This window comes from Salvelinus fontinalis, chromosome 25 (assembly GCF_029448725.1).
Source record: "Salvelinus fontinalis isolate EN_2023a chromosome 25, ASM2944872v1, whole genome shotgun sequence".
Classification (NCBI taxonomy): domain Eukaryota; kingdom Metazoa; phylum Chordata; class Actinopteri; order Salmoniformes; family Salmonidae; genus Salvelinus; species Salvelinus fontinalis.
In genome coordinates, this window is record NC_074689.1 from 22,277,686 (window position 1) to 22,304,314 (window position 26,629).

Genomic DNA, 26,629 nt, shown 5'->3' on the forward strand with positions numbered 1-26,629 from the left:
GAGTCAGTAAGCCTAGTTCTGATTGTGACTTTGTCAACAGAATCTGAGTACCATTGACATTGTTGTTTGGATCTGTGAAAACATCTGTCTTGTTTGGGTTTAGTGTGTTGCAGACAATCTTAAGCTAGCTACACAGCCTGGTTCCTTCTGTATAACAACTTAGCCAGTTACCTAACCGCGTGGCACTATTGTTTACAAAACTTATCTCGCAATATATTGGGCAAATATGATTTAGTAGTTGGCTATCATCACGGATATAGTGTGGTAATGTGTATCAGTGGGTAAGACCTTGTAGCCAACATGTTTGCTAAATTCTACAAATTGTATAGCCAGGATAACATTACAGCCAATGTTGACAACTGCAGAAATGTTGGTTACTTTAGCCAACTCCATACATACTAGACAGGAAGGCTAGCTAGGTAGCGTAGGTATGGAGTTGGCTAAAGTAACAAATGTCTGTAGTTGTCAAGATAGGCTGTAATGTTTTCTTGGCTATACAACTCGTAGAAATTAAATAACATGTTAGTTACTTTATCTTAACCAATGATTAACATTACCACACTATACGCGCGCACAACTGTCGATTGAATAGAACTAACGTTAGCTAACTAACAATATAACCTTGGCTATTGGCTAGCTGAATAGTTCGCTAGCTAGCTCATAGCAAAAATAGCTAGAGCAGGGCAGGATTCATTACGGAAATCGTTTAAAAACCAAACCGAACCAAACATAGAAAACGACCATTCCTACTGGACAAACGCAGGTAGAACACTCCCCGTTTCGTTCCGTTTGCTTCCATTTTTTAGATTATTTTGCAACAGAATCAACGTAATGAATACACCCCAGCTAACGTTGATAGCTAGCCAGCTTCATTGCAGACGATCAACCGCGATAGCTAGCCTTAGCTAGTAACGTTAGTTATCGGATGTTAGTCAAGCAAATTTCATGTTACATGCATTTGACTTTATTCGGTGTTTACCTTGATGGACTGCAACATTGCAGCCGTGACCGTCACAGTAGACGAGAGGGTTTTCTGCCCAGCCTCTCTCGTCTGAGCACACGCAGCAACCTCCAATCATCTCCTTCATATTATTTGCCAAAAATTCGTTGTCCGCTGCCAGGCACAGCTCGCCGGAGACCATCTACGGAGAAAGTGAACATGCGAAGACAACAAAGATGAGCCTAAACCTTTGCAGAAGATCCTCATCTACCCACTGTGACAACGCTTTTGGTCTCACTTGGCCGAAATGTCATGTTTTAGTCGTGTTTACAATCCGTTTCGACACCGTATTTTTTCCACTTCAGCGAAGGCTACACACAGCGCGAGCGAGAAGAAGCGGCCGGTCGGAAAGTGGAAGTGCGTAATCACGAATGGCCAGTGACAGCGCAGGAAGGGTGGATGTGATTGGCTCAAAGAGTGTTGCCAGTTTGCGTGGCGCCATTTTGACTCCACATGGCCTTTTAAAACGAATGTGTTTGCATTGGAAACTTTTGTAACACTAGCTACTGCCATGCGTGGTTTTTACAAATGGTGAATTGCGATTGACAGCATTGTATCCACCAAATACCAACATGAGGTATTTAAAAATATGCATTATGCATACCTTATCATAACAAAAACACGTATGACGATTTCTCCATTGTTTGTAGGCTATTGTTGTCATTGAAGATTTTTTTAAATAGCATAAAGATGTAGCCAAGGCCTATAGTTTAAAACCATGTTTAGAAAACCTAGACATACTTTTGCTCTCAAAGAATATAATGTAATTCATTGAGCACTAAGACACTGTATGTCAACTTCTATTTGCATATGAATGTTTCATATTGAATTGCATGATGCATGCATGGTCCAGGTTTTTTGTTGGTTGCAAACACTATTAGCCTATACACATCTGACAGTCTACCCACTGCCTTTACATTAGGCCTGAATAAAACATAAGTGTTTGTTTGTGTCACTGTCATTGCCTTTCCAATTCGGCCTATATATCATCCCCGTGTGTGTGTGCGTGCGTGCGTGTGTGTGTGTGTGTGTTGCAAAATGGATTAAGGAATAGGCACCGTGAAGGAGAAATGTATGTGGAATTACTCGGGGGTTAGAATGAGTGGGGTAATTGTATACAGTCAAATCTGCTCTCAAACATTACTGCTTGATTCTTAAATTAGAGAAAAACATGGAAGGCCTACATAAACCATGAATGGAGCTGAAATAATATGTTTACATGTGTATTTTTGTCTTTAACTCTTGGAAGACTCTATAGTCAAATTATGAGCTAAAATAATCCCAAATAATCTATTAACTGTTTTTTAACAGAACTGGGCATGTCAAATCAATATATATATATACATATATATATTTAACATTTTAATTAAATGTTCAACTCAATAAATTACTTCCACTTTACTACACACATGAAATGCAAAAGCACACTTTTTGAAAAAAATTGCATTACACTTTTGTTTTTAACGTTGAAATGATATAATCTTGGTTGAATAAATCAGAGAAACTGCACTGTGCATGGATATATTATGCTAGCATCACCGTCCGCTAGCCCTCAGAAGTCTCCCGCTCCCTCCCGGTTTGGTTTCCAGAGAAACGTAATGACTTGCCAATAATGCGGGAGAGCACACGAGCGTCTTCCGTGTAATATGGAGAGCGAGAGGTCCCCGGGAGTGGGCTCCCTATTGTTGGCTTTAATTTCAAATTGCTCAAATGCTCCAGTCCACACTGGGCTCCGCACAAAACGGGGAAAGGGGAAGAGGGGAGAAAAAGGAAAAAAAGTGAATTGTGTGTGGCAGGGGAAAACCTATTAGAGTTGGCGAGAACAAAGGAAGGCGAGGGGGGCAGCTGTCGGAGGGTTGGAGGCTACTGAAACACTGAAATAGCAAATTATTTTTACAACTTGCACTTGATTAAGTCTAAGTCTTCCCGTACATGTGCTCTCTTCGTGCTCAGAGAGAAGAGGGACCATGCATTGGTGAGAGGAAATTACTTCTGCGCTGCTTCCTATTACAATTCAGTGCCCCTATAACAGGTTTACTAATGGAAACTATATAGCGAGGTTATCTATTGGCTTAATTTTAATGACGCACACTGCTGGCACGGGGGTCAGTGTCAAATATATATGCTGTTTTGTAGAAAACTATAATATAGCCAACACATATAACATATAGGCCTATAACAAACATATGCCTATTCTGTTATTGGGTCTATGTTTGTTATTGGCCTATATGCGATTTTGCACAAAATAGTAGGCTAACCTTGCATGCACACATGAAATTAAGATTTGTAATTTCTTAGGCCTATAGGTTAATACATGGCACAACATCGCAGTTAATTTTGGTCATGAGCCTATATACAGTTCAAGAACTTCAGTAGCCTATATTTAATTAAACCGTGAAAACCTCAATATTTTAAATTCCAAACTTGGAAGTAGGCTATAATTTTTTACAAGTATTTTAAAATGTATTTGATAAAATAGCCTACTGAACTGTAATGTATTTTTGTATCAACATCACATTTTACCATGTAAAATGTTTTGGGGAGTTCCACACCTCATGTGACTTGTTATTGTTTGTTGTGGTTAGTGTTTGAGACATGGGGGTGAGCTTCATGTTTAACCCTGGCATGACAGATTTGATCTCCACTGATGTAGTACACTGTAACTGTTAAAGAGAGACATTTGGAAAGAGAGACATTTCTACATCTGACCAACTTTCCCAAACATGTTTTCTGTCATGCAGTGCAATGCTTCTTATGACTCAGATCCAAATTCATCCAAAGGCTGAAAAACTATTGTGGTTGATATCTTGGATTTGCTCTCAGATGTTATATATTTCAAGGTAAGGTTTTGCACATGTTTAGAATATAATTTATGATGTATTGTATTTGTCAGGGTCTCGGTAACATAGCAGAAACAGTTCTGCTGACTCCAAACTTCTGCCCCTGTGACACGCAACCCTTTTAAAACGAGAAAAACTAAAAACGAATTTACCCCATTCACATTTCCAAAACAATGCATTAAAAAAAGAATGTTCTTCTCTTTTTTTACACACCATATCATTATATATTGTCTTTGTCTTTACACAACCCTTTTGAATCGCTTGTCACGTTCCATTAACTGTAGGCTACGTCTATAGGCCTATGCTCAATGATTGGGCAAATGGTTGAAAAGACTAAGACATGTTCAATGTTGTGTGAATGAAATTGTGAAATTAGTAAATAATAAATATGTCTGGTAGGCAACTTTCAACGTTCATTTTAATCGTTTGGGCAGCGTTTCAAAGCCAAGATGGGTCTTCCTCAGTTTACCCTCTAGTCCAGCATCTGGGTGTTTTTATGAATGCGCATACCATCCCACTAAAGATATTTGGAAAACACCATCTACCATCTAACACCATCTACCATTTATTGTATTAAATATGGCCTCCTCAGCACCTCCCAGTTTGTTGGCTACCACTTCAGACAAATGATGGCCAACGGTATCTGGCAGTCAGTCCTCTGTTCAGTTGAGAGACTGCTTATTAACACGGGCAGAGACCATAGGCTACATTAAACCAACATGACACTGTATGACTGTCCTGTTCCATACGACACTCATGGTGATGGCGGTTGTCTTGCATGCAGCCTGGAGGCCTAAGGGCCGTTGGGATTAAGTGGGAAAACTGCAGCGTAAAGACCTATATATAGAAGGCATGATGACAAATTGTGTAATCTCTGAACTCTAAAAAATAAAATACATCGCATATGCTACCTGTATAATTATGAAAATGTATATGAAATATATAACAACCAACAGAAATAAATACATTTTTGTCTAAATTTCGACCAAATAATTAGCCTATTTATTTTACCTTCTGTCGTATGTTAAATGTCTTACGATTATTTCCCATGCAGGCAACATTTTAAATCTTTCACACTTGACTGTTCATGTCGGAAATCCTCTCCAGTTCAGAACTGGAACAAAACTGTGAATGGGACATCGGGTCTATGGGGAGACTGAACCAGATAACGTGAAGGGTAAACCAGGTTGGGGGGTGAGAAACTATAGGTGTAAAAGATTGGTTAAGACCAGCCTTCATCAAACCAAATTCAGACAGCCAAATCGGCCTTGTTGTGTATGATGAACATTGACGCTCGATCAACACATTTAATAATTGATGTTCAGATCATGGATGGAGGGGTAATGATAAACTCCTCCTCCCCCCCCCCCCCCCCCCCCCCCCCCACACACACACACACACACACACACAACCTTGTTCGTTAACAAAAAAGGCCACTAAATAAATTGGATCTTATTTGTGTATCGATTGTTAGGCTGCAATATCTAACATCATATGAAGCTGTGGCGTATGGCTTTCCTGACAGAGATAAGTGGAAAACGTATGGTCAACTAATTACAAAGCTTTTATAAATGCATCATTTTCTTTTTTACTCGAGTACCTTCTATTTTGATCTATTGTTTGCATTATTGTTCGCCTCGCCTCCATAGGTGGCTGTTGTTCATTATGAGTAGCTTGTTGACAAATATATGATTTATCAAAATGGTTTTATACTGTCTGCACTCATTTTTTTAAATAATTAAACAACACAATAATTATGCAACGACACACACACACGCATACACACCAACTCAAAGTTCTAGTTCTATATCGCACGGACCTGAGGATAAGCTGACGCATGGCATGGCTTCAGTGCCTCATTCAGTCATCTGTCTGTTGGTTCTAACAATAAGCCAAACGTATAATTACACGGTATGTAATGAGTAATTAGCGAGCTGGGCCAGAGAGTCTTCACAGCCCTGTGTAGTCTGAGATATATGGCATGTTGATGCTCCTGGAAGGCACATGTTAGCCAGCTTTTAGTTAGCCTCTGCTTGGTGATCAAACCAAAATCAAATCAAATGTTATTTGTCACATGATTCCTAAACAATAGGTGTAGACTAACAGTGAAATGCTTACTACCATATGCATTGCGATCTCCCTCTCTCTCTTTCTCTCTGTCTCTCTCAATTCAATTCATGGGGCTTTATTGGAATGGGAAACATATGTTAACATTGCTAAAGCAAGTGAAGTAAATAATATACAAAAGTGAAATAAACAATTAAATTGAACAGTAAACATTACACTCACAGAAGTTCCAAAATAATAAAGACATTACAAATGTAATAGTATGTATATATACAGTGTTGTAACGATGTGCAAATGGTTAAAGTACAAAATGGAAAATAAATAAACATTAATATGGGTTGTATTTACAATGGTGTTTGTTCTTCACTGGTTGCCCTTTTCTTGTGGCAACAGGTCACAAATCTTGCTGCTGTGATGGCACACTGTGGTATTTCACCCAGTAGATATGGGAGTATATCAAAATTGGGTTTGTTTTCAAATTCTTTGTGGATCTGTGTAATCTGAGGGAAATATGTGTCTCTAATATGGTCATACATTTGGTAGGAGGTTAGGAAGTGCAGCTCAGTTCCCTCCTCATTTTGTTGGCAGTGTGCACATAGCCTGTCTTCTCTTGAGAGCCAGGTCTGCCTACGGCAGCCTTTCTCAATAGCAAGGCTATGCTCACTGAGTCTGTACATAGTCAAAGCTTTCCTTAAGTTTGGGTCAGTCACAGTGGTCAGGTATTCTGCCACTGTGTACTCTGTTTAGGGCCAAATAGCATTCTAGTTTGCTCAGTTTTTTTATTAATTCTTTCCAATGTGTCAAGTAATTATCTTTTTTTTTCTCATGATTTGGTTGGGTCTAATTGTGTTGCTGTCCTGGGGCTCTGTGGGGTCTGTTTGTGTTTGTGAACAGAGCCCCAGGACCAGCTTGCTTAGGGGACTCTTCTCCAGGTTCATCTCTCTGTAGGTGATGGCTTTGGAAGGTTTGGGAAGGTTTGGGGGATCGCTCCCTTTTAGGTAGTTGTAGAATTTAACGGCTCTTTTCTGGATTTTGATCATTAGCGGGTATCGGCCTAATTCTGCTCTGAATGCATTATTTGGTGTTTTACATTGTAGACTGAGGATATTTTTGTTAAATTCTGTATGCAGAGTCTCAATTTGGTGTTTGTCCCATTTTGTGAATTCTTGGTTGGTAAGCAGACCCCAGACCTCACAACCATAAAGGGCAATGGGTTCTATAACTGATTCAAGTATTTTTAGCCAGATCCTAATTGGTATGTCGAATTCGATGTTCCTTTTGATGGCATAGAAGGCCCTTCTTGCCTTGTCTCTCAGATCGTTCACAGCTTTGTGGAAGTTACCTGTGATGCTGATGTTTATACCAAGGTTTTTGTGTGCTATAGGGCAACGTTGTCTAGATGTAATTTGCATTTGTGGTCCTGGCGGCTGGACCTTTTTTGGAACACCATTATTTTGGTCTTACTGAGATTTACTGTCAGGGCCCAGGTCTGGCAGAATCTGTGCAGAATATATAGGTGCTGCTGTAGGCCCTCTTTGGTTGGTGACAGAAGCACCAGATCGTCAGCAAACAGTAGACATTTGACTTCAGATTCTAGTAGGGTGAGGCCGGATGCTGCATACTGTTCTACTGCCATCGCCAATTCGTTGATATAAATGTTGAAGAGGGTGGGGCTTACGCTGCACCCCTGTCTCACTCCATGGCCCTATGGGAAGAAATGTGTGTGTTTTTTGCCTATTTTAACTGCACACTTGTTGTTTGTGTACATGGATTTTATAATGACAACACCACTTTCCATCAATTTGTAAAGCAGACCCTCATGCCAAATTGAGTCAACGTTTTTTTTTAACTCAACAAAGCATGACAAGACTTTGCCTTTGTTTGGGTTTGTTTGTCAATTAGGGTGTGCAGGGTGAATACGTGGTCTGGCGTACGATAATTTGGTAAAAAGCCTATTTGATATTTGCTCAGTACAATATTTTCACTGAGGAAATGTACCAGTCTGCTGTTAATGATAATGCACAGGATTTTCCCAAGGTTGCTGTTGACGCATATCCCACGGTAGTTATTGGGGTCAAATTTGTCTCCACTTTTGTGGATTGGGGTGATCAGTCCTTGGTTCCAAATATTGGAGAAGATGCCAGAGCTAAGGATGATGTTAAAGAGTTAGTTGGGATGGAGGGGTTTTATTTTGTCCAGGAGTTCATTCAAGGCAATTGGAGAATCCAGTGGGTTCTGGTAGTCTTTAATAGTTGATTTGAAAATGTGTATTTGATCATGTATATGTTTTTGCTGTTTGTTCCTTGTTATTGAGCCAACAAGATTGGAGAAGTGATTTACCTATACATCTCCATTTTGGATAGATAATTATTTGTGTTGTTGTTTGTTTAGTTTTTTCCAAATTTCCCAGAAGTGGTTAGAGTCTATGGATTATTCAATTACATTGAGCTGATTTCTGACGTGCTGTTCCTTCTTTTTCTGTAGTGTATTTCTGTGTTGTTTTAGGGATTCACCATAGTGAAGGTGTAGACTCAGGTTTTTTGGGTCTCTGTGTTTTTGGTTGGACAGGTTTCTCAATTTCTTTTTTAGGTTTTTGCATTCTTCATCATTTTGTTCATTTTGTTCAGTTTCCTATTTGATTTTTTATTTATTTAATAGGGAAGCTGAGAGGTCAAATATACTGTTAATATTTTATACTGCCAAGTTTACACCTTCACTATTACAATGGAATGTTTTGTCCAGGAAGTTGTCTAAAAGGGATTGAATGTGTTGTTGCCTAATTGTTTTTTGGTAGGTTTCCACACTACATTCCTTCCATCTATAGCATTTCTTAATATTACTCAGTTCCTTTGGCTTTGATGCCTCATGATTGAGCATTGCTCTGTTCAAGTAGACTGTGATTTTGCTGTAATCTGATAGGGGTGTCAGTGGAATGACTGTGAACGCTCTGAGAGACTCTGGGTTGAGGTCAGTGATAAAGTAGTCAACAGTACTACAGCCAAGAGATGAGCTATAGGTCTACCTACCATAAGAGTCCCCTCGAAGCCTACCATTGATTATGTACATACCCAGCGTGCGCCATAGCTGCAGGAGTTGTGACCTGTTTTTGGTTTGTTATGTTGTCATAGTTTTGCCTAGGGGGGCATATGGGGTAGGGAATGCTGTCTCTCTCTCTCAATTCAATTCAAGGGGCTTTATTGGCATGGGAAACATATGTTAACATTGCCAATGCAAGTGAAGTAGATAATATACAAAAGTGAAATAAACAATAAAATGAACAGTAAACATTACACTCACTCTCTCTCTCAGCTAAGGAAGTACCTAAGAGAGAAGAGAGCTGCATTTTCCTTTATTTTCCGGAGGGAGGGGAGAGGAGACCGTGGGACAGTGGGGGAGGGCCATAACACTCCATGAATGAGATTGGGCGCATTTGCTCTTACACCCTCCACAACTGTTAAATTTATGAATCTGGATTACCAGAACGGTCTAACAAGTAGCCTTGCTATCTCCATATTTAGCTTTTTTATACTTTTTCTCAAATCATAGTTGACATATAGCTACAGTAGGCTACAGTAGGACTATTTACATTGACCCCCCCCCCCCCCCCCATTTTTAGCTGCTGCTACTCTCTGTTTATTATCTGTGCATAGCCACTTTACCTCTACTTACATGTACATATTATGTAAATGACCTTGACTAACCTGTACCACCGCACATTGACTCTGCACTGGTACCCCCTGTACATAGCCTGGTTACTGTTATTTTATTGTTTAATTATCTTTAATTATTTATTATTGCAGTTTTTTTTTACTTCAGTTTAATTTAGTAGATACTTTCTTAACACTTGTTTTTCTTAAGACTGAATTGTTGGTTAAGGGCTTGTAAGTAAACATTTCACTGTAAGGTCTACTACACCTGTTGTATTCGGCGCATGTGACACACAATTTGATTTGATAATAAACACTACCAGGCCGGTCCTGCCACTCTGCAGCCGGCATCGGTGTGTCTCAGCTTCGTCGGGGTGGAAGGGGGACGTCCCTATACAACCTCAGGCCTGGAGGGTTAGTTAATGGGTTGCACAATAGAGCTATACACCATCCATAGGCTACACACAGCATATTTCCTAATTCTAAGATCCATTGGCGTCCTTATGAATTATTTATTGGTACGTTGATAGGTAACACATCGCTACAGGCTATATCCCTGCCCATAAAATAGACAGTGTTCATTTATTGTGCTGTGATTTGTGATATGTTTTAGATTTGAAAGAATGTTGAAATTTGACAGACGAATAGCCTATTGCACACGAATATTGTTGGTCATCAAAAATTGATGCACCAATTCTTTGATTGAAATGTTGTTGTTTTTAATTGAGGATTAATGTAGTACAATTATTATTCAAAAATGTTGATGAAATAATCATGCTGAAATTAAAACTATGTTACCCCTCCACTGTCAATTAAATAAAGTACCCAACTGATAATGGACTATGTTTGATTGTAATGTAGGCTATATTAAATGGTTGTATAGAACTAGGCCTATATTAAATTACATTTCACATCAATTAAATTATTGATTTAAATAAAAGCAGCCTATAATAAATAGCATGACGGGGCTATTAAGCTGGTAGAGATTGTATAGTGGTAAATTAATTGAGCTATGAAGTAAAGACTAAGTTGCAAGCTACATGTTGAGCTTCCCCTAAAAACACGAGAAAGTAAAATGCATGACATGCACGCGAAATGATGTGTAATATACACGAAAAATCATTTTGTGTGTGTGTGTGTGTGTGAAATAAGCCTCCATCCAAAACATGTGGCATTCACGAAAGGTCAAGGGAATGGGTGGTGTGCTTAGATCTGACAATAAATCACATTCTCCACATCTACTGGAGCAGTGGTGATGCGTCAGACACTACTGTGGCAACATCCTGCATACCTATTGGACATAGGCCTACATCCTCTCCTCCCTGGTGCCCCCCCCCCCATCCACAACACGCTCACACTTCGGGCTCAGATTGCATGTAAAATCGCATTCTTAGGGGGGATCCGACCAAGATAATTTATTTGTTTTGGCATGGCTCTTGAATTTGTGCCGTAAAAAGCCTATCTACAAGTGCCTCGACCAAGTGTATCCATAAAACTCAATGCAAAACAATTTACTTGTGGCAGGGTGGGGAAAGGGACACGTTCAATAAAATGCACACTATGAGTTGGATGTTAGAGAAGCAAGTTGGTTTCAAGGGTTAAGGTTTTGGGATTTCAGAGTTTGGGTAGAGTGAAGCACTTTCAGAGCAACTGGTTTTCTTTCTACCAGCATTGCTTTTTAAGAAATCAACCGAAACACGAACGGGAGTTATTCAGCTATTTAATCACGGTTGACAGATATCCGTTTTGTGGTGTGGTTTTCCCACATGGGAAACACGCGCACTCACATACACCTAATATAATAGCTACACCACAGGTTTTAAAGTCGTGTGCCTCAACATTTCCACGTGGGCATATTTTGTTAAAATAACTGCATTTACGTTCGTAATGGGAGGCCGATTCATGTTGTTTAATGCTCAAATATTCTACTGGCTGTTCGGCACATAGGCCTGTATTTTTTTCTTCGTATTCACTTCACAAGTCTCTCAAATAGACTATACCTGCGTGCAGCCACATCCTGTAGGCTATAAAGGCCAAGAAAAGGCTTTAGAAGTGTAAACGAGAGGGAAACATTACTCTTGTTCTTTGTTCTTTGTTCTGCATCGTTTTCCGAGAAAAGCGCGGACGTGTGTGAGTGCGTGCGCATGTGTGTGTGAATGACTAAGTGTGTGTGTGTGTCCTCTTACCTTCCACTCGCTCTAATCCGCCAATCTCCTCCATCTGCGCAGCCATGTCTTCGCCAAAAGCACACGTGCACATTACAACAAACATATCTATCCGCCCGAGTGATGAATGTGCGCCCCGGGAAAGGCAGGAGGCTAGTCTGACAGTCGGGTCTCTGGTCGCGGTATTCCCCCGGTATTATCGAGCTTCCATGCAGCTCGCTGATGTGCAGCACGCTGATGTGCCGCTCTGGGGCGTGAGTCATCTGCAGTCCACCGGCCTGACCGGCTGAGCTCAGAGGGAGAGAAGAGAAGAGAGGGACCGAGGGGGCTCCTCTCACAATGGGCCGGAGAAACGCAGGCAACAGTAGCCACAACTTCTGAATAGCCTGTAGCAGCTGATGGGAATATCGATGTTAAATAGGCTACAGAACTGCAACACAAAACGAAAGAGCAGCCCAAACGTTTAGCCTATATAAGCAAAAAAAGTGTAATGGGTAAACAAATGCGTGGTTAAAAAATGTCGAACTTAAAACGCTATCCAGAGCAAAAAAATACCGAGCTGCAATAGGGAGGTTCATATAGAGCACAGGGGAATAGCACGTACCATGAACAAATACTCAATATACATTTTTGGGTTTCAAATAAAATATATATATATTTTTTGTATTTTGATTCATTCTTTAAGGCTGTATAAAATGCTGGCCTGTATAAAAAAAGATGCGCTGTAGGCTTCCCCATACCCTGAAATTACACAAATGAAATTCACAGTAGGCCTAATGTACCTTGTTAAACACAATAATGATTCGAGGGTCTTTAGCTTACACTATCAGTGAAATTAGGCTATGGGTTGTAGACTATTGGTTTGGTAACGTGTTAAATACAAAACATTCAGTCTACATTGTCACATTTTTTAATTGCCCTTTGGGTTGATCCGATGGGGCACATGCGTCTTTTCTGCATCATCACATATTTAAATATCTGTAGCACGACAAAAAAATTCCTTATTTTTACGCGTTATTCATTAGTTCAGGGAACGTCAATTTAAGAAATTCTTGGAGAATGGATCGATGAGTAGGGGCCTACAAATCATCGTGTCAATTTCTGCATAATTTTTGATAGCCCTATACATGATTCCCCCTGACCCTGTGAACGTGTCACTTTACTTAATTATTATTGTTTTATTCATAACAGGATCGTTAACCTATGACAGCAAACATTTGTGTTATAAGGCCTAAAAACGTCCAGTGTCCAATCAGACTAGATTTATTCTGTTGGCCTGTAAACTCCGTGATTTGCTATGCCGACATTCCCTCAACCCGACAACAGACAGGCCTTATATTTCTGTCTGTCTGCTAACTTCTTCAGGGCGAGAGACTTCAGACAATATTCCGAACAGAACAGTGATGACATCTGTATAAAGTATTGATGAAACTATGAACGTTGTTATGTCTGCAAGGCGAGATCAAATCATATGTTTTATCTGCTGCGTATCCATAGTGCGGGTAAATGCATAGAACGTCCATCCAAACATTCTCCAGCCCGGCTATCTTTGGCTCTCTGTGGCCGGGCAGAGCTGGAGAGGTCGAGCCGTAATCCCCACGGATCAGGCCTCAGGGTGGAGCTCAGCTAACAGAGGACCCTTCTCCTTTGTCCATCCGAAGGCAAAACAATTATCCACACACACCTCAAAAGCTATAGAATACTTTATGCATGATAACTCGGTTCACTGAAGATGGTACATTTGGGAAAAGTCATGATGTGGGCTGGGTTGGGTTAAAGTTGTCCCCACCACACACACACACACACACACACACACACACACACACACACACACACACACACACACACACACACACACACACACACACACACACACACTCACACACACACACACACACACACACTCACTCACTCACACAGGCAACGAGGTGAAAGACCAAGTATCTCATGCATATTGTGCCTTCCTCCTTGCCTACTTAGTACATATACTTACCACGTATATACGCTACACACACAATTCAGGTGGAACCGAAAACCTCCTAATGACGGTGCGTACAGTTCAGCATCGATAGTAATATCAGGCCATTTGGTCTCCCGACTCTGCGGCCTGCTGACACCGCTCAGCTCTCGATCTCAGCAGGGAGGCCGGCAGGCTACAGGCCGGGATGTGCTTCCACTTGTACCTGGCCCTGGATCACAGGCTGCTAAGTAAACACACGTAAATGAATGTGCAATAGTGGTTTAGAAGCGCGATAGTGGTTTAAAGACTTGATGATAATATATGGCCCATAGAACCGGCTGTGTAGGACTGAAGCTGAGTAATACAAAACATTTGTCAGGAAGTTGTGTATTTCTTTCTGTGGAGGTGAGACTGGAGTTCTTATGTCGGTAATATGAGTCATCCGTTGAATAGGGTAAATCATCACAATTACAACAACCACTTCGTTGACATTATAGCCTATAATAATATAACAATAACAAAGAAATAGGCTAAATAAACAAACAAAGAAAACACTCCCAATATAGCCTACTTTTCACAAATAGTCGAAGTACATTGTAGCTCCTTAGTGGAAAAGCACCAACCAACAATGCGTTCTTCATATTGTTATGGAATTAAACTGCAAGGACAGGATGTAGAATTCCAAAGTTATCCCCTCTCTCTAACGCCCCCTCGCCCCTTTCCTTACCTCCTTCCCTCGCCACAATCCTCTGCAACTTAACTTTTTTTTTTTATCCCTTATCTAACTAGGCAAGTCACACAAGAACACATTCTTATATATAATGACAGACTACTCCGGACGACTCTGGGCCAATTGTGCGCCGGCCTATGGGACTCCCTATCACAGCCGGATGTGATACAGCCTGGATTCGAACCAGGGATTGCAGTGACGCCTCTTGTACTGAGATGCAGTGCCTTAGACCGCTGCGCCACTCGGGAGTTTTGGGTTACTTTTGGTGAAGTATTTATAGGCAAAGATTATATTGCCTATACCTATGTCATGCCTCACTATGGCTGTTCTAACCCGCGACTATGTACCTCAGAAACAGTTCCCATGATTGGCATGTTCACTTTTCTTTAATTTCACAATTCAACGAGTCCGTATAGCACCATCGCCGGTCATTTCTCCAGATCATCTGTGGGCTCACTGAGAGCTGCAGCTTGGCAGGGAAGCCTAGGCCTATACCGTAAATTTACCAAAATTAGCGATAAAACCAAGGGAAATATACTTGTACGGGTTAAACCGTCATCATTAATGATCATATATATCTCCTATGCATGCTTGTTGTCTCACACGAACACACAACAACAACAACAACAACAACAATTAACAACCCATTACAGGCCTCTTTACATTAGGAGCAGGGTGCAGTTGAGTGATGATATGGCACAGTGTGACATTTCTCCTCTCAGCTTCACCCCGCTCTGCTCTCAGATTTTCAACCCATTATCAACATGTGCATGATAGAGCCTTAAACTGTGTGTGTGTGTGTGTATGTGTGTGTGTGTTTTACCAAAATACATACTGATATGCCTATGTTCAATAGGCCTATAATAAACCTGATATTAATTATTATCACGTTCGCAGAAGAGGCCTTGGGGAAAAGCAACTCTGAGCGTGCACTTTTACAGCAAGTGAAAGCAAGAGCTTTTCCCAGACTAATCGTCCGTCACGTTGCTCATGTTTTTATCGTGGTGGACCAGGGAACAGCAGACTCCGTGGCTGAGATAGAAATAGCATATCTATCGGTTTAGAATAGGACCGCGAGAAAGACTGACCATTAATACCGAGGTGAACGGCAATGCACGCTGACCCAATGTCTCTCCAGGCCTGAAAAGATACAAATACACCTTATGGAACAACGCGGACTGTGAAGAGATACACACACGCATATGCACACCCACGCTATGGGGATCCTTAATAAATACAAAATGTAAGAGGAGGGCACACAGACACACACACACATTGACCATTCACCAAGTTTGCAACCTAAATGAATTCAACAAAATGTAGAATGGTATCGAAAACGAATCAAATATAATAATCAAATATATCAAAATGGTGTATGTAGGGCTATGTTTGTGTTAATTCTGAAATAATAAGCCGCCCATGCATATATGTGTCGCTATGCGTAAAGGTTTGGCTAAATCGTCGTTAGAATGAGATCTCCTTTCACCCTTGAAATTCACAAAATAACTAAAAAAGCTCATGTTTAAGATTAATTTCCTCGAGTACCCCGACATAACTCTAAATTTGGGAGTTCAAACAGCGTTATACTCAGGTGAAAAATGTAAATCTCTTTGTCTGAGTCCATTTGAAAGAAGGTTACAACAAACCTTCACAATAGAATTAGCAAGGGGGTTAGACAGATTGACGGACGTCTGAATTCAACCATGGGAATTATATGCCATCTATTGGCCTATATTTCTTTGAAATTATATTTGTGCTCTCAATAATCCCACGTTGTTTGACTGACAGCGATATAGGCATAACGCCATAAATAGCCTACTAGTAGGATACAGAAGACGACTTGCCCATTTCAGCAACTTCAGCAACTAAACCACTTCATCTGTTAAAAAACAATATTGAAATATGAACTTGTCATAGCGGAATTATTTAGCATACTTAACAAACGGAGGTGGAGGTTCAATAGTATGGTAATCAACGGGGGGTTTGAGAGGGGGTGTCAGGGGGTGGAATATCCATTTTTATTGCATCACCTGTCAGCGGCGTCCTATAAGCTTCGAGTCTGAGGGCATTAATTGATGAAGGTGTCTCCGGGCTCGTGCACTTCCCCTCTGTCATTTTATTTGTGGCTAACCCCGAATCCAGGAGAGCAGCTGCATTTTGGCTCTTATTCTCTCTCTCTCCTTCCATCCCTCCCACCCCCTCTCTCCCTCCCTCCCTCTCTCTGTGTAGCTCTCTCCCTACCCCTCTCTCTTTTTTATCCTCTCGTTGTGGCAGTGGTATACACCTTCCTGTCGTGCTGCCGGTCAGAGGGAGTGAGCCGGAGAGGAGGAGAGACAGGGGATAGCAGACAGCCAGCAGCCGGCCTGGCGGTAATCCCTCGCATTCCTCCACCATGCCTGGTCCGGGGCAGGGCCCGGGGACTGATGCTGTGAACCCATCCGATACCACTCCATTTAACTCGGCATCTCAAAGTTTGCCTGTTCATGACGCAGCGTGGAGGTAGGCTACTAGGACGCATCAGCAGCGGCCGGCGCGTCAGAATGCCTTGAGCTCAAAACAGGGAGTTTATTCCTTTATTTTCGTGGCTGCATGAGTACAACTGACCGAGTTAAATGCTGAGATTATTACAATAGAGAGTGAAAAGCAACATGGGAGACCTGAAGTTTGGGTTTGAGGAAATGCAGGGAGTGAGGCTGGGATACCTGCTGATAAAAGGAAAACAAATGTTCGCCCTCTCCCAGGTCTTCACCGACCTACTGAAAAATATTCCCCGAACCACCGTGCATAAACGCATGGATCACCTGAACGTTAAAAAGCACCACTGTGATTTGGAGGAGTTAAGAAAGCTCAAAGCAATCAATTCTATTGCTTTCCACGCGGCTAAATGTACTCTGATATCACGGGAGGACGTAGAGGCGCTTTATTTCTCCTGCAAAACGGAGCGCGTGTTAAAATCCAACAAAAGAAAAGCAAAGAAGGCCAGTTTACCGGAGGGTGTGGGCGAAGGCAAGCTCAACGCAGACACGCACCCTGCCGGGTTATGGAGGGAGAAAGTTTGGTTAAGTTTGCACAGCGTTCCACAGACTCTGTCCCTCAAAAACAAAGCCGGCAGGAGAGAACAACCAACCTTGCGCCCCGACACCAATCTACCTCAAATTTACAATAAATCCCTCGGTCGGGATTACTCCTCTGTCACCAAATCATCATGTAAACCTTTTAAAAACTATGAAACTGCTCAAATACCGAGCAATTGCGTCGCGTTTAGCCAGGGACACTCGTTTTTCCGGAGCGTGGTGAGCCGGCAACCACTGTTGTTTCAGTCCGCCATTGCTGCTCAGTCCAGGCTCTCTGCAACCGGCGACCTACTTCACAAAAGGAAGAGGAGGCGCGAGGGGGGCGGCGGCAGGGATATGGGCAGCAGTGGCGCGAGGCAGTCATGGAGCAGGAGCAGACACACACACTCACACACTTACTCTCACACACACCACCCGGTGCTCCTCGTGCAGCCCAAGTGCTGCAGAAAGCCCAAAACACACTACAACCACAACCGGACAACTCTGAGCCATTTTGACATTGGACACGAGTTTTACCTCGACCACCACGCTCACCATCATCGTCACCCGCATCAACATGTGGGGGGGTTCCCGGAGAGCTACAGCAGTGACACGGAATCCAGTTGCTACTCAGAGCGCCACAACAACGACTCCGACTTCGGCTCCAGTTTATCGACCAGCAGCAATTCTGGGACCTCTGATGAGGAGGATGAAGAGGAGAGCCCACTGGAGAGCTCTGAGGTCAGTTCTGATGAGGAGAGTTCATCTCAGTCTGACAGCAGCTCTGTGTCCAGCCAAGTGTCTGTTCAGTCTATCCGCTTCAGGAGGGCCCGGTTCCCCTCTCTCAACACCACCAAAAATATCGCCACTAGAACTCTGCCTAATGCTCAATCTCTCTCCACAACTCTCTCCAGCACTAGAAATCAGTCGAACTCTAGAACCCTATCAAACAGTAGAACTATCTCGCACACTAACGCACCTTTGCTCCTGCAGCCTACCTTCCACTACAGCCACCAGCAGCAGCCATCTAAACCGGTGGGCCAGTTTGGAACCAGCCAGGTGGACTATGACATTCCGAAGAAACAACCGAAATATGACTTTACAGCCAGGGAGGCCAAGCAGGACACACACACACACAGGCTCAGCTCGCCTGTCACCCGGGGGAGTTATTTCACTAAGAGGAGAGACAGGAAGGTTCCTGAGTCCCAGGTCCAGACCCAACGAGAGATAAAGCGAAGCGAGCCTGTGTCCAGAAAAGTGTACGCACTGAACCCCTCACCTAACACCAACGGGATAAAAGCGGTTCTTCCACACAGGACAACGGGACACGCAAAAAAAATCCTCCCAGTCCTGAGCTCACACTCCGCGCCTGACAAAGACACAAAGTACCCCAAGCCTACAAACAACAAGCTTTCATTAGCTACAAATCTAAAAAGTGAGGTGAGAATCAGCCCCAACCTGAAACTGCCCTTTCTGCTCAAAACCATTAAGGCCGAGCCGGAGGAGCTATCAGTGGCCTCGGGTCCCCTCCCCGAGCGCAGCAGGGTGGTCAAGACTCCCCCCTTCAACCTGCAGAATGTGAAAATCAAAGTGGAGGAGAGCTATGATGAATACGAATACTACAGCCAGGCCTCTGGTTTCCAATGCAAAGGAGACGAGGAGGATATCAACAATGGCCAATACCACGGCGGCGACATCAAACAAGCTGCTGGCTGTTTTAACAACGAGACCAAAGCCATTGAAAGTTCTGCTGGGGCTCCCAAGTCCTCCTCCGGCTTGCAGGAATGCGGGAGCACTCAAGACACCCCTTGTCCTGAGGAGGGGGAGTATAAAAACGGAGCTGGGGTCAGGAAAAACTACAGGAGTCTGGTGCTGGGGAAGAAGCCTGGAATTTCGAGGGTGCAGCAGAAACAGAACGTGTCTAAAGTTGACAGGACTTTATCTTCTCATCCCGTGGGCAAAGCTGAGATTTGTGAGGCAAATACTGAGGATCTAACAGGGGCGACTAAACGAAAACGCGCGTCCAGTAATGTAGCAGCCCCTCTGAAGAGGCCTTTCAGCTTCATGGCGAATTTCCCCGCTCCTCCGTCCCTGTTAGTGGGCAGCGACGGGGATTTAAGCCCTGCTTACTCTCTGAACTCTCTGGGGGGACCCCGAACTCCCCCTCGCTCTCACCCCGTGTGGCGATGGCAGCCTGGCGGTCTGCCTGTCCCTCCCCCACCCGCTCAGAGAATCAGGAAATGTTCACGCTTTTTTCTTTGACAAAAACAAGAGAAAGAAAAAACACCTGGATGGAAACCTACGTTGACTACAACTTGAGTCTTAAACTGAATGGGAGGCTCTAATGGCTTGCGTCCTTCTGTTGTTTTTATTTAAATTGTATCCTTTATATGATGTAGTGGATTTAAAACGTTCCTCGTTGTGGAGTTATAGATCAGTTATATATACTGCTATTCTCCATATCGCGCGGACCATATTTGAGACTCTATACCCATGCCACTGGACGATCCCTCCTCATGGATTTATTCTGACTAACTCTCAACAAGCTATCTACCATAAGCAATAGGCTACACGGTTTGGCAAAATGGGTTTACATGACTTTCTCTCGGATCTATTTTCTCTTCGCCTTGACGCTCGAGCGGTTGGATTGTACCAGGGTTTCAGTGAAGTAAACATTTTGTTGTGCTGTAGGCCTACTCCCTTTGTGGTGAGAGAAAGAGAGGGGGAGACTCCCTCTCATAAAAATCACAGCACTCCTATATGTTGGTCTTCTTTACTGTATTTTTTTCAGCTTTAACTTGGGTAAAATTGGGTAAATTCAACAGATTCAGGGTTTTCCTTTGGTAACATGGTTAGGGCTACTACTATTGTCTGTCACATTAGTCCTATTATGAGCCGTGGTTGTTTTTTTCACTATAGGATTTTTAAAACCTTGTAGAAAACCTCGTTTCAATTTTTATTTTATGCTTGCCAGAGTTTGGGTAAATTTTATCTAAATTTGATCTAATTCAGATAACTGTTTTTGAATTCGATTTCAAATGTCAATTAATTTATCAAAGCAAGTCCTAATTCATAATGTTCTTTGGACAGGCTATATTGAATTAGGAAGAATTGTGTGGGAAATTACCATTACTCTGGTCTGGCTGATGCTTGCAGATTTTCAGAGTGTTTGTGATATGGTTTCCAGCGTTGTTTGTATTTATGAGAGTATTTCCTGGTAAACTTAAGTTTGGCTGTAGTCAGACAGCCGCCAGCACCCATAAAGGCCCCAAAACACTGCAGGCCTTATGTACAGACAATCACACAGGGAGAGACGGCCCAGGCCTGACACAGATCAAGCCTTTCAGTGAAAAATCACACGTCCTGGACAGCCTTGCCTTTTTTAGCATTTTGGTGGGACATGTTCCTTAATATTACACGTTTATTTGTCAATTAAAACATTCGCAATGTCAAACACGAAAAAAAGCATGAGAAAAACAGTGAAAATTACACCCCTGTCCAAGACGCCGGCCTAATACCAGTTTAGGGTTTGCATCACACTTAAACAAAAATCCAAACACACCAAAACGATGTCTTACAACACACCGAGCCTAATGTAATTTAATTTAGAAACAACACATGAAAGCACAAGTGGTAGGCCTACATGCTTTGCACTTTGACACACTCTAGGGTCCCATTTCCGCTTGATGATTGTAGGATAGCCTACATTATGAGAGAAGTTCAAATAAAATAAATGTAAGATAAGGTAGACTACTACTAGCTTATGTCCACTTAAATATTTCATGTATAAATGTATACTTGGTTATTTGTGGCCATCCACATGAGGTTGAATTATTTTCTATTTGGGTCAACATGGTATTAGAGCAGATAATCAGTTGTTTATTGTATCCTTACATCTGCGAGAATGAATAAAATGACCAGCACAGCGCGTTGCTGTGGAATAGTTAGCTATTAGCTCGGTGGGTAAATGCATAATTATCTGTTAAATTCTGCTGTGAAGCCCACGGTGCTGAATTGACCTGGGAAAATCTCAAGCCATACAAAATTATTAAAATAGACTATACAGTCAGTCGAAAATGTAGGCCCAAACACAAAGCTAATTGTGTCCCTTTGTTATGAAAGCATTGCACTCTGTTTTCCACAAAGGCCATGTCCTTCTCCATGTCTCCACTTCAACTGATATAGTCTCTACGCTGTTTTCTCACATGAATCAAGTCAGAAAAATATTTTCTAATGTTGCCACATAAACATGTATAAATCTAGCCTTTACATATGGACGCGTGATGAATGTATAGGCCTATATGTCAAACTTTTTTCATTGATCCTATATCCTTATGTTGCTAATTAATAAACTAAGAATAGACCAAAAAATACAAATTAAATTCAGTCAAATTTAACTGAAGTTGCACCTAAATATCGATATTTTTCCACCAACGTAAAATGTTGATTTGGTGAAGTTGTGGCTAAGAATGAGCTTTTCTCCCTGTGACAAAGAGAGTCCGAGCCAGCCTGGCACATAACCACAAACAACATGCCTGATGATGTCAGGATTCTCACATCAACATCAGCAGCAAAGACAGAAACAAAAGCCCATTTGATTGGGGATTGTAGTTAAGAGAGAAAAAAGCGCCGTTTCACACAATGCTCAGAGTTTGTATAGATTGATCTGTGTGTGACATGCACCTCTACCACCCCAAGCCTGTAGGCTTCCCATACCATAGTGCGCACTTCCCTTGTAGCGAAGGTAGAGAAGCACTTAAAAATGGCACATTTGCCTCCAAACTAAACACAGCCATTTTAATCTCCATTTGAAAATGACGTAATCTCTCTCCAACCTTGAGGGAGTTATGGGGAGGGGAGGGATGGGATTCATATGCTGCACGAGGGAAGCTTCCACCGCGTAATCCCCGCGTCAAAGTCTACTGGGCCAGAGGAGGGATATACAGCCCAGCGTTTAGCGAGGACACACACACACACACACACACACACACACACACACACACACAACACACACACATACACACACACACACTTCCCGTTGTAGGTACTCGCCAATTCTCACGCCGATCACAGAGAACATCACCCGGGCAAGGAGATGGTGGTAGAGGCGTTTAGGGAAGACTAAAAGAGCTCTGACAGTGACGCTATCAATGTAAATAATTGCATGGTGTAGCAGCTCGAGGCTCAGGGCTCTTTCTCGTTCTCCCTCTCTTTCTCGTTCTCCCTCCCGCTTTTCCTCTCAGCTCCAATCCTTATCTTAGCATTTTGATACAATACTTGATTGAGGTCAGGGTTTTGACATGAACTTTGAAGTCACTGGCTGTTTATATAAAAAACGGAATATTTATTTTTGTGAATTACTGGGTTTTGTATATCATTGTTGTTTAGGATAATGCACTCGAAATGAAAACCTTGAATGTTGGATTTCTGAAGCACTTTCCCTTTCTTCCGAGTTATGAATGACTCATTAAAGACATCTGAGTGTGAGTGACGCTGCATTCTCTTTGTTGTGAGTTGAACAATCACACACTTCATTCATATTGGTATTACACGTTATGCCTACATAGACTGAAACCTCACCAAGAGGATACCATATTGGCAGAGAATTGGTTCTTTGGACAAATGTGTAACTCAGCGCGTATTTTGGATTAGGAAATATTGGTGCAAGGGACAACTTTTACTATCCATTACTGAAATGTAACTAAGACCCACAGAGATATTACACTGCCATGTTTGACACACACTATAGGTCTACTTCTACGTAATTATGGACATATTGGCCAAGTGAACATATTGACCAAGTCAGTATAAACTGACTTATAAACGTCTAGTAGTACACGCACTTCTATACACAAACCTGTAGTACACATGTGGGCTTGTGAGTGCCATTAAGGCCGTACGAAGGGTTTCACCATTGATATCCACAGGAATATATGATCGACTCGTAGTGCATAGTACCCATTAACAACCGACAACATCTCATCCGCCATGTTTGTTTCTCTGCTGCGGTTTTTATTAATGGGATTTTATGGTATGGTAAACCAGGAGGTTGATGGGTGGACCGCGGGGTAGAGGGCTGTCTAACCTAGGCCAGGCCTGTCTGCCTGGAGGCCCCGCGTAGCCTACGGGTGGAGGTTAGGCAGTAGGCAGCGACGACTATTGGAGATAAATTCCAGTGCGGATTGCGAACCAATAGACTGTAACTTCTATACAATAACAAGAGATAGGCAGAGAGGGATTAAAGGAGTTAAACCACTAGTTGGATCAAGAAAAAACTCAACAATTTACAAAAGGCGTTGACTATTCTATCTAGCGCCATCGCTGCGTGGACAGTTATTGCATCCAACGCACTCAATATAGTATTCTCCCTGCTGTGCTTGTTTAGAAAAACAAGTTAAAAGATTAACGCTGAAGGACACAGCCTGAATCAGGGTCAGCAGAACGCACTGAGTTAACAGACAATTAAATACGAAAGACCGATCAAAGTTGTCACTACTCTATTATTAAATCTCTCAACTGTACAACAAAAAAATAAATATATATGTTGTTGCCTGTCATTCATTTCCTCTCAAAAGGTCATTCAAAAGACAATTCAAAATCACATAATTCAAAATACTTATATGAATTAATGAACAAATAAATAATATAATTAATTAGGCTAATGATTTATATTTTAAGTTTTATAGGGCTGATAGAAAACACACACACACACACACACACACACACACACACACACACACACACACACACACACACACACACACACACACACACACACACACACACACACACACACACACACACACACACACACAAGTTACTAGCTTCAGTAAAATACGTTTGAATCTATATATAGGCTAGTTTTCATTGGTGCTTGCGGGAAACAATTGTGTCAATTACACATCACAAACACAACTTTGATATAAAAGAATGCCGGCTGCTATCTTTTCTCAGTGGCGTAGTGGTTTAACACACTGCGTCTCAGTGCAAGAGGCGTCACTGCAGTACCTGGTTCGAATCCAGGTACTGGATTCTCCATCGTTGAATTGTGAAATGAACATGCAAATCATGGGAACTGTTTCTGAGGCACTTAGTCGCGGGTTAGAACAGCAATAGTGAGGCATGACCCTCGAACCCTCTGCATCGCTCCACATAGGTATAGGCTATATAATCTTGTCTATAAATACTTCTCCAATACTCCCGAGTGGCGCAGCGGTCTAAGACACTGCCTTTCAGTGCAATAGGGGTCACTACAGTACCAGGGTCGAATCCAGGCTGTATCACATCCGGCCGTGATTGGGAGTCCCAAAGGGCGGCGCACAATTTTCCCAGCATCGTCCAGGGTAGGCCGTCATTGTAAATAAGAATTTGTTCTTAACTGACTTGCCTGTTAATTATTAATAAAATTGACACACATTTAGTATCTCGATCTTATAGTAAAATTCTGCATTTATATTAATGGGAGATTTCCGGGAGATTTCGTGTTAGGCGAACATATATAACTTTGGACCCATCCACACTGGTTGTAATCAATAGGCAAATGCTGCCGGTGTTAACCCGTCCCATGCAATCTGATAAAGCCTGATCCTACACACCATGAAGACCAGAAATCACATAGCCTATCCTTTGGCCAAGTTATGATATGTCCAAATGACCAATAGTCTTAATGGAATAGTAATAGGCCTAGGCTTACTTTCAACACTTCTATTAGGCCTATTTCATTATTTTCCATAGGTAAATGCAGCCAGACCAAAGTAGGACTATGTGATCGTCCAGCACTAGGCCCTAGTTGACCATGTACAAGCAGAAATCCACAACTGATTTGGTCATGCAGGGTGTTGCCTGAATCAAATGACCTAACTACTGAATAATGGTAATTCCATCGAAGAATTTGATGCTAAATAATTTAAATAATTATATTATTAAAAGTAAAATTCTTTTCAAATGAATAGATATTGAAATCACAAAATCATGTTGCTATAGCAAGAAAGAAATAGCACTGCTGCTTTAGTCACTATACAACTCCAACACTGCCACGCATGATGATGCTGAAGCCTGTACTTCAACTTCTAAAAAGCCTACACATTAGTGGAGAGTGCACCCTATGTAGGTGAAAACCAGTGAAAATGCCGTTATCCTCCTCACATCCATAGCTCTATACAGGCGACCCGTTACCCTGCATTTCAACCCTGCTACCGTAACGGCTTGGAGAGTCTTCTGGGGGTGAGGGATATGGTTTTTGAATTACACTCTCGCTCATATTATAATGAGCTAGTTTTTAAAAAACGTACTATATGTGTGTGTTTGCGTCCGCGCGCGCGCGTGTGTGTGTGTGACCTATATAACCTACTGCATAAGCGAAAGCTCGAGGACCCTGGGATTTGTACCAGCCTGCCCCGTTGAAACAGACGAATGTATAGGCTAAACCGCGAACCATCATTTCACCGATAGAAACTAAACCTCTCTCAGAACAAACGTTTTCACTTCAGTCCGTATAATTCAAAGACCGTATAAGTGAAATACCCATAGCTTTTATTCTCTCACTGACAATGGTGGTTATTTACTTAACCGACGGGTGTCTGTTTTACAACGCTGACTTATGTAAACACGCTGGTTGGTCTCCATTGACAGAACAGCAGAGTTAGCAGTCATGATAACAGAGGTGTGATCATAACAGCACATCTCCTATTCGCTTACATATGAGACTGACTGCCTGAAGCCTTCACGCAACCCTGCAGTGGAGGCGAAGATGGAAGACGAAACATGGGCATTATTTTTTGTTTTTAGGCAACTCGTGATTTAAATCTACAATTGAAGTAATTCTCCAAAGTATGTGTGTATACCTAAACGAATGTATAAATTCATGTTATCCCTTTTTGCAAAATTGGTGAATGGTTTATCTTTTCAGCAATGTTCTGTTATTAAGTTAAACTTTTTCTTCTGTTGATATTGGTCGCGAGTAAATGAGAGCTGAAGAGGAAAGTAAATATCTGGCATTTTTTATGCAATTTCAACTTTAAGCACAAAACTATCTTAACTTTATTAGAAAAGACAGTGGCGTGGAAATGTGTTTGTGGTTTATTGTGCAGGACACAATGCGCCCCAGATCGAAACACGCCTCATTCTGATTTTTGAAGCCTTTTGCATTAATTTGATTTAAATCCCAT

General features: G+C 42.0%; 2 protein-coding genes across 4 annotated transcripts in view; one reads left to right on the plus strand and one right to left on the minus strand.

The window, feature by feature from the left end:
* Positions 1–13,533, minus strand: part of LOC129822991 (protein AF-10-like) — an 82,746-nt gene extending 69,213 nt beyond the window's left edge. Inside the window, exons 1-2 of one of the 3 annotated variants that reach the window (XM_055881629.1) lie at positions 11,741–13,533; positions 980–1,142 (exon numbers count right to left, since the gene is read on the minus strand). In XM_055881629.1, the coding sequence (XP_055737604.1) occupies positions 980–1,142 (163 nt within the window). In that variant the 5' untranslated portion in view covers positions 11,741–13,533. Of the gene's footprint in view, positions 1–979; positions 2,361–11,740 lie in introns of those variants that run through there. The other 2 variants (XM_055881630.1, XM_055881631.1) reach the window with 2 other exon arrangements.
* Positions 13,534–16,525: 2,992 nt separating this feature from the next.
* LOC129822992 (SKI/DACH domain-containing protein 1-like) lies at positions 16,526–22,949 on the plus strand. The gene has a single exon (XM_055881633.1). The coding sequence runs from the start codon at positions 17,058–17,060 to the stop codon at positions 19,722–19,724; it is 2,667 nt and encodes an 888-aa protein (XP_055737608.1). The 5' UTR covers positions 16,526–17,057; the 3' UTR covers positions 19,725–22,949.
* Positions 22,950–26,629: the final 3,680 nt, after the last annotated feature.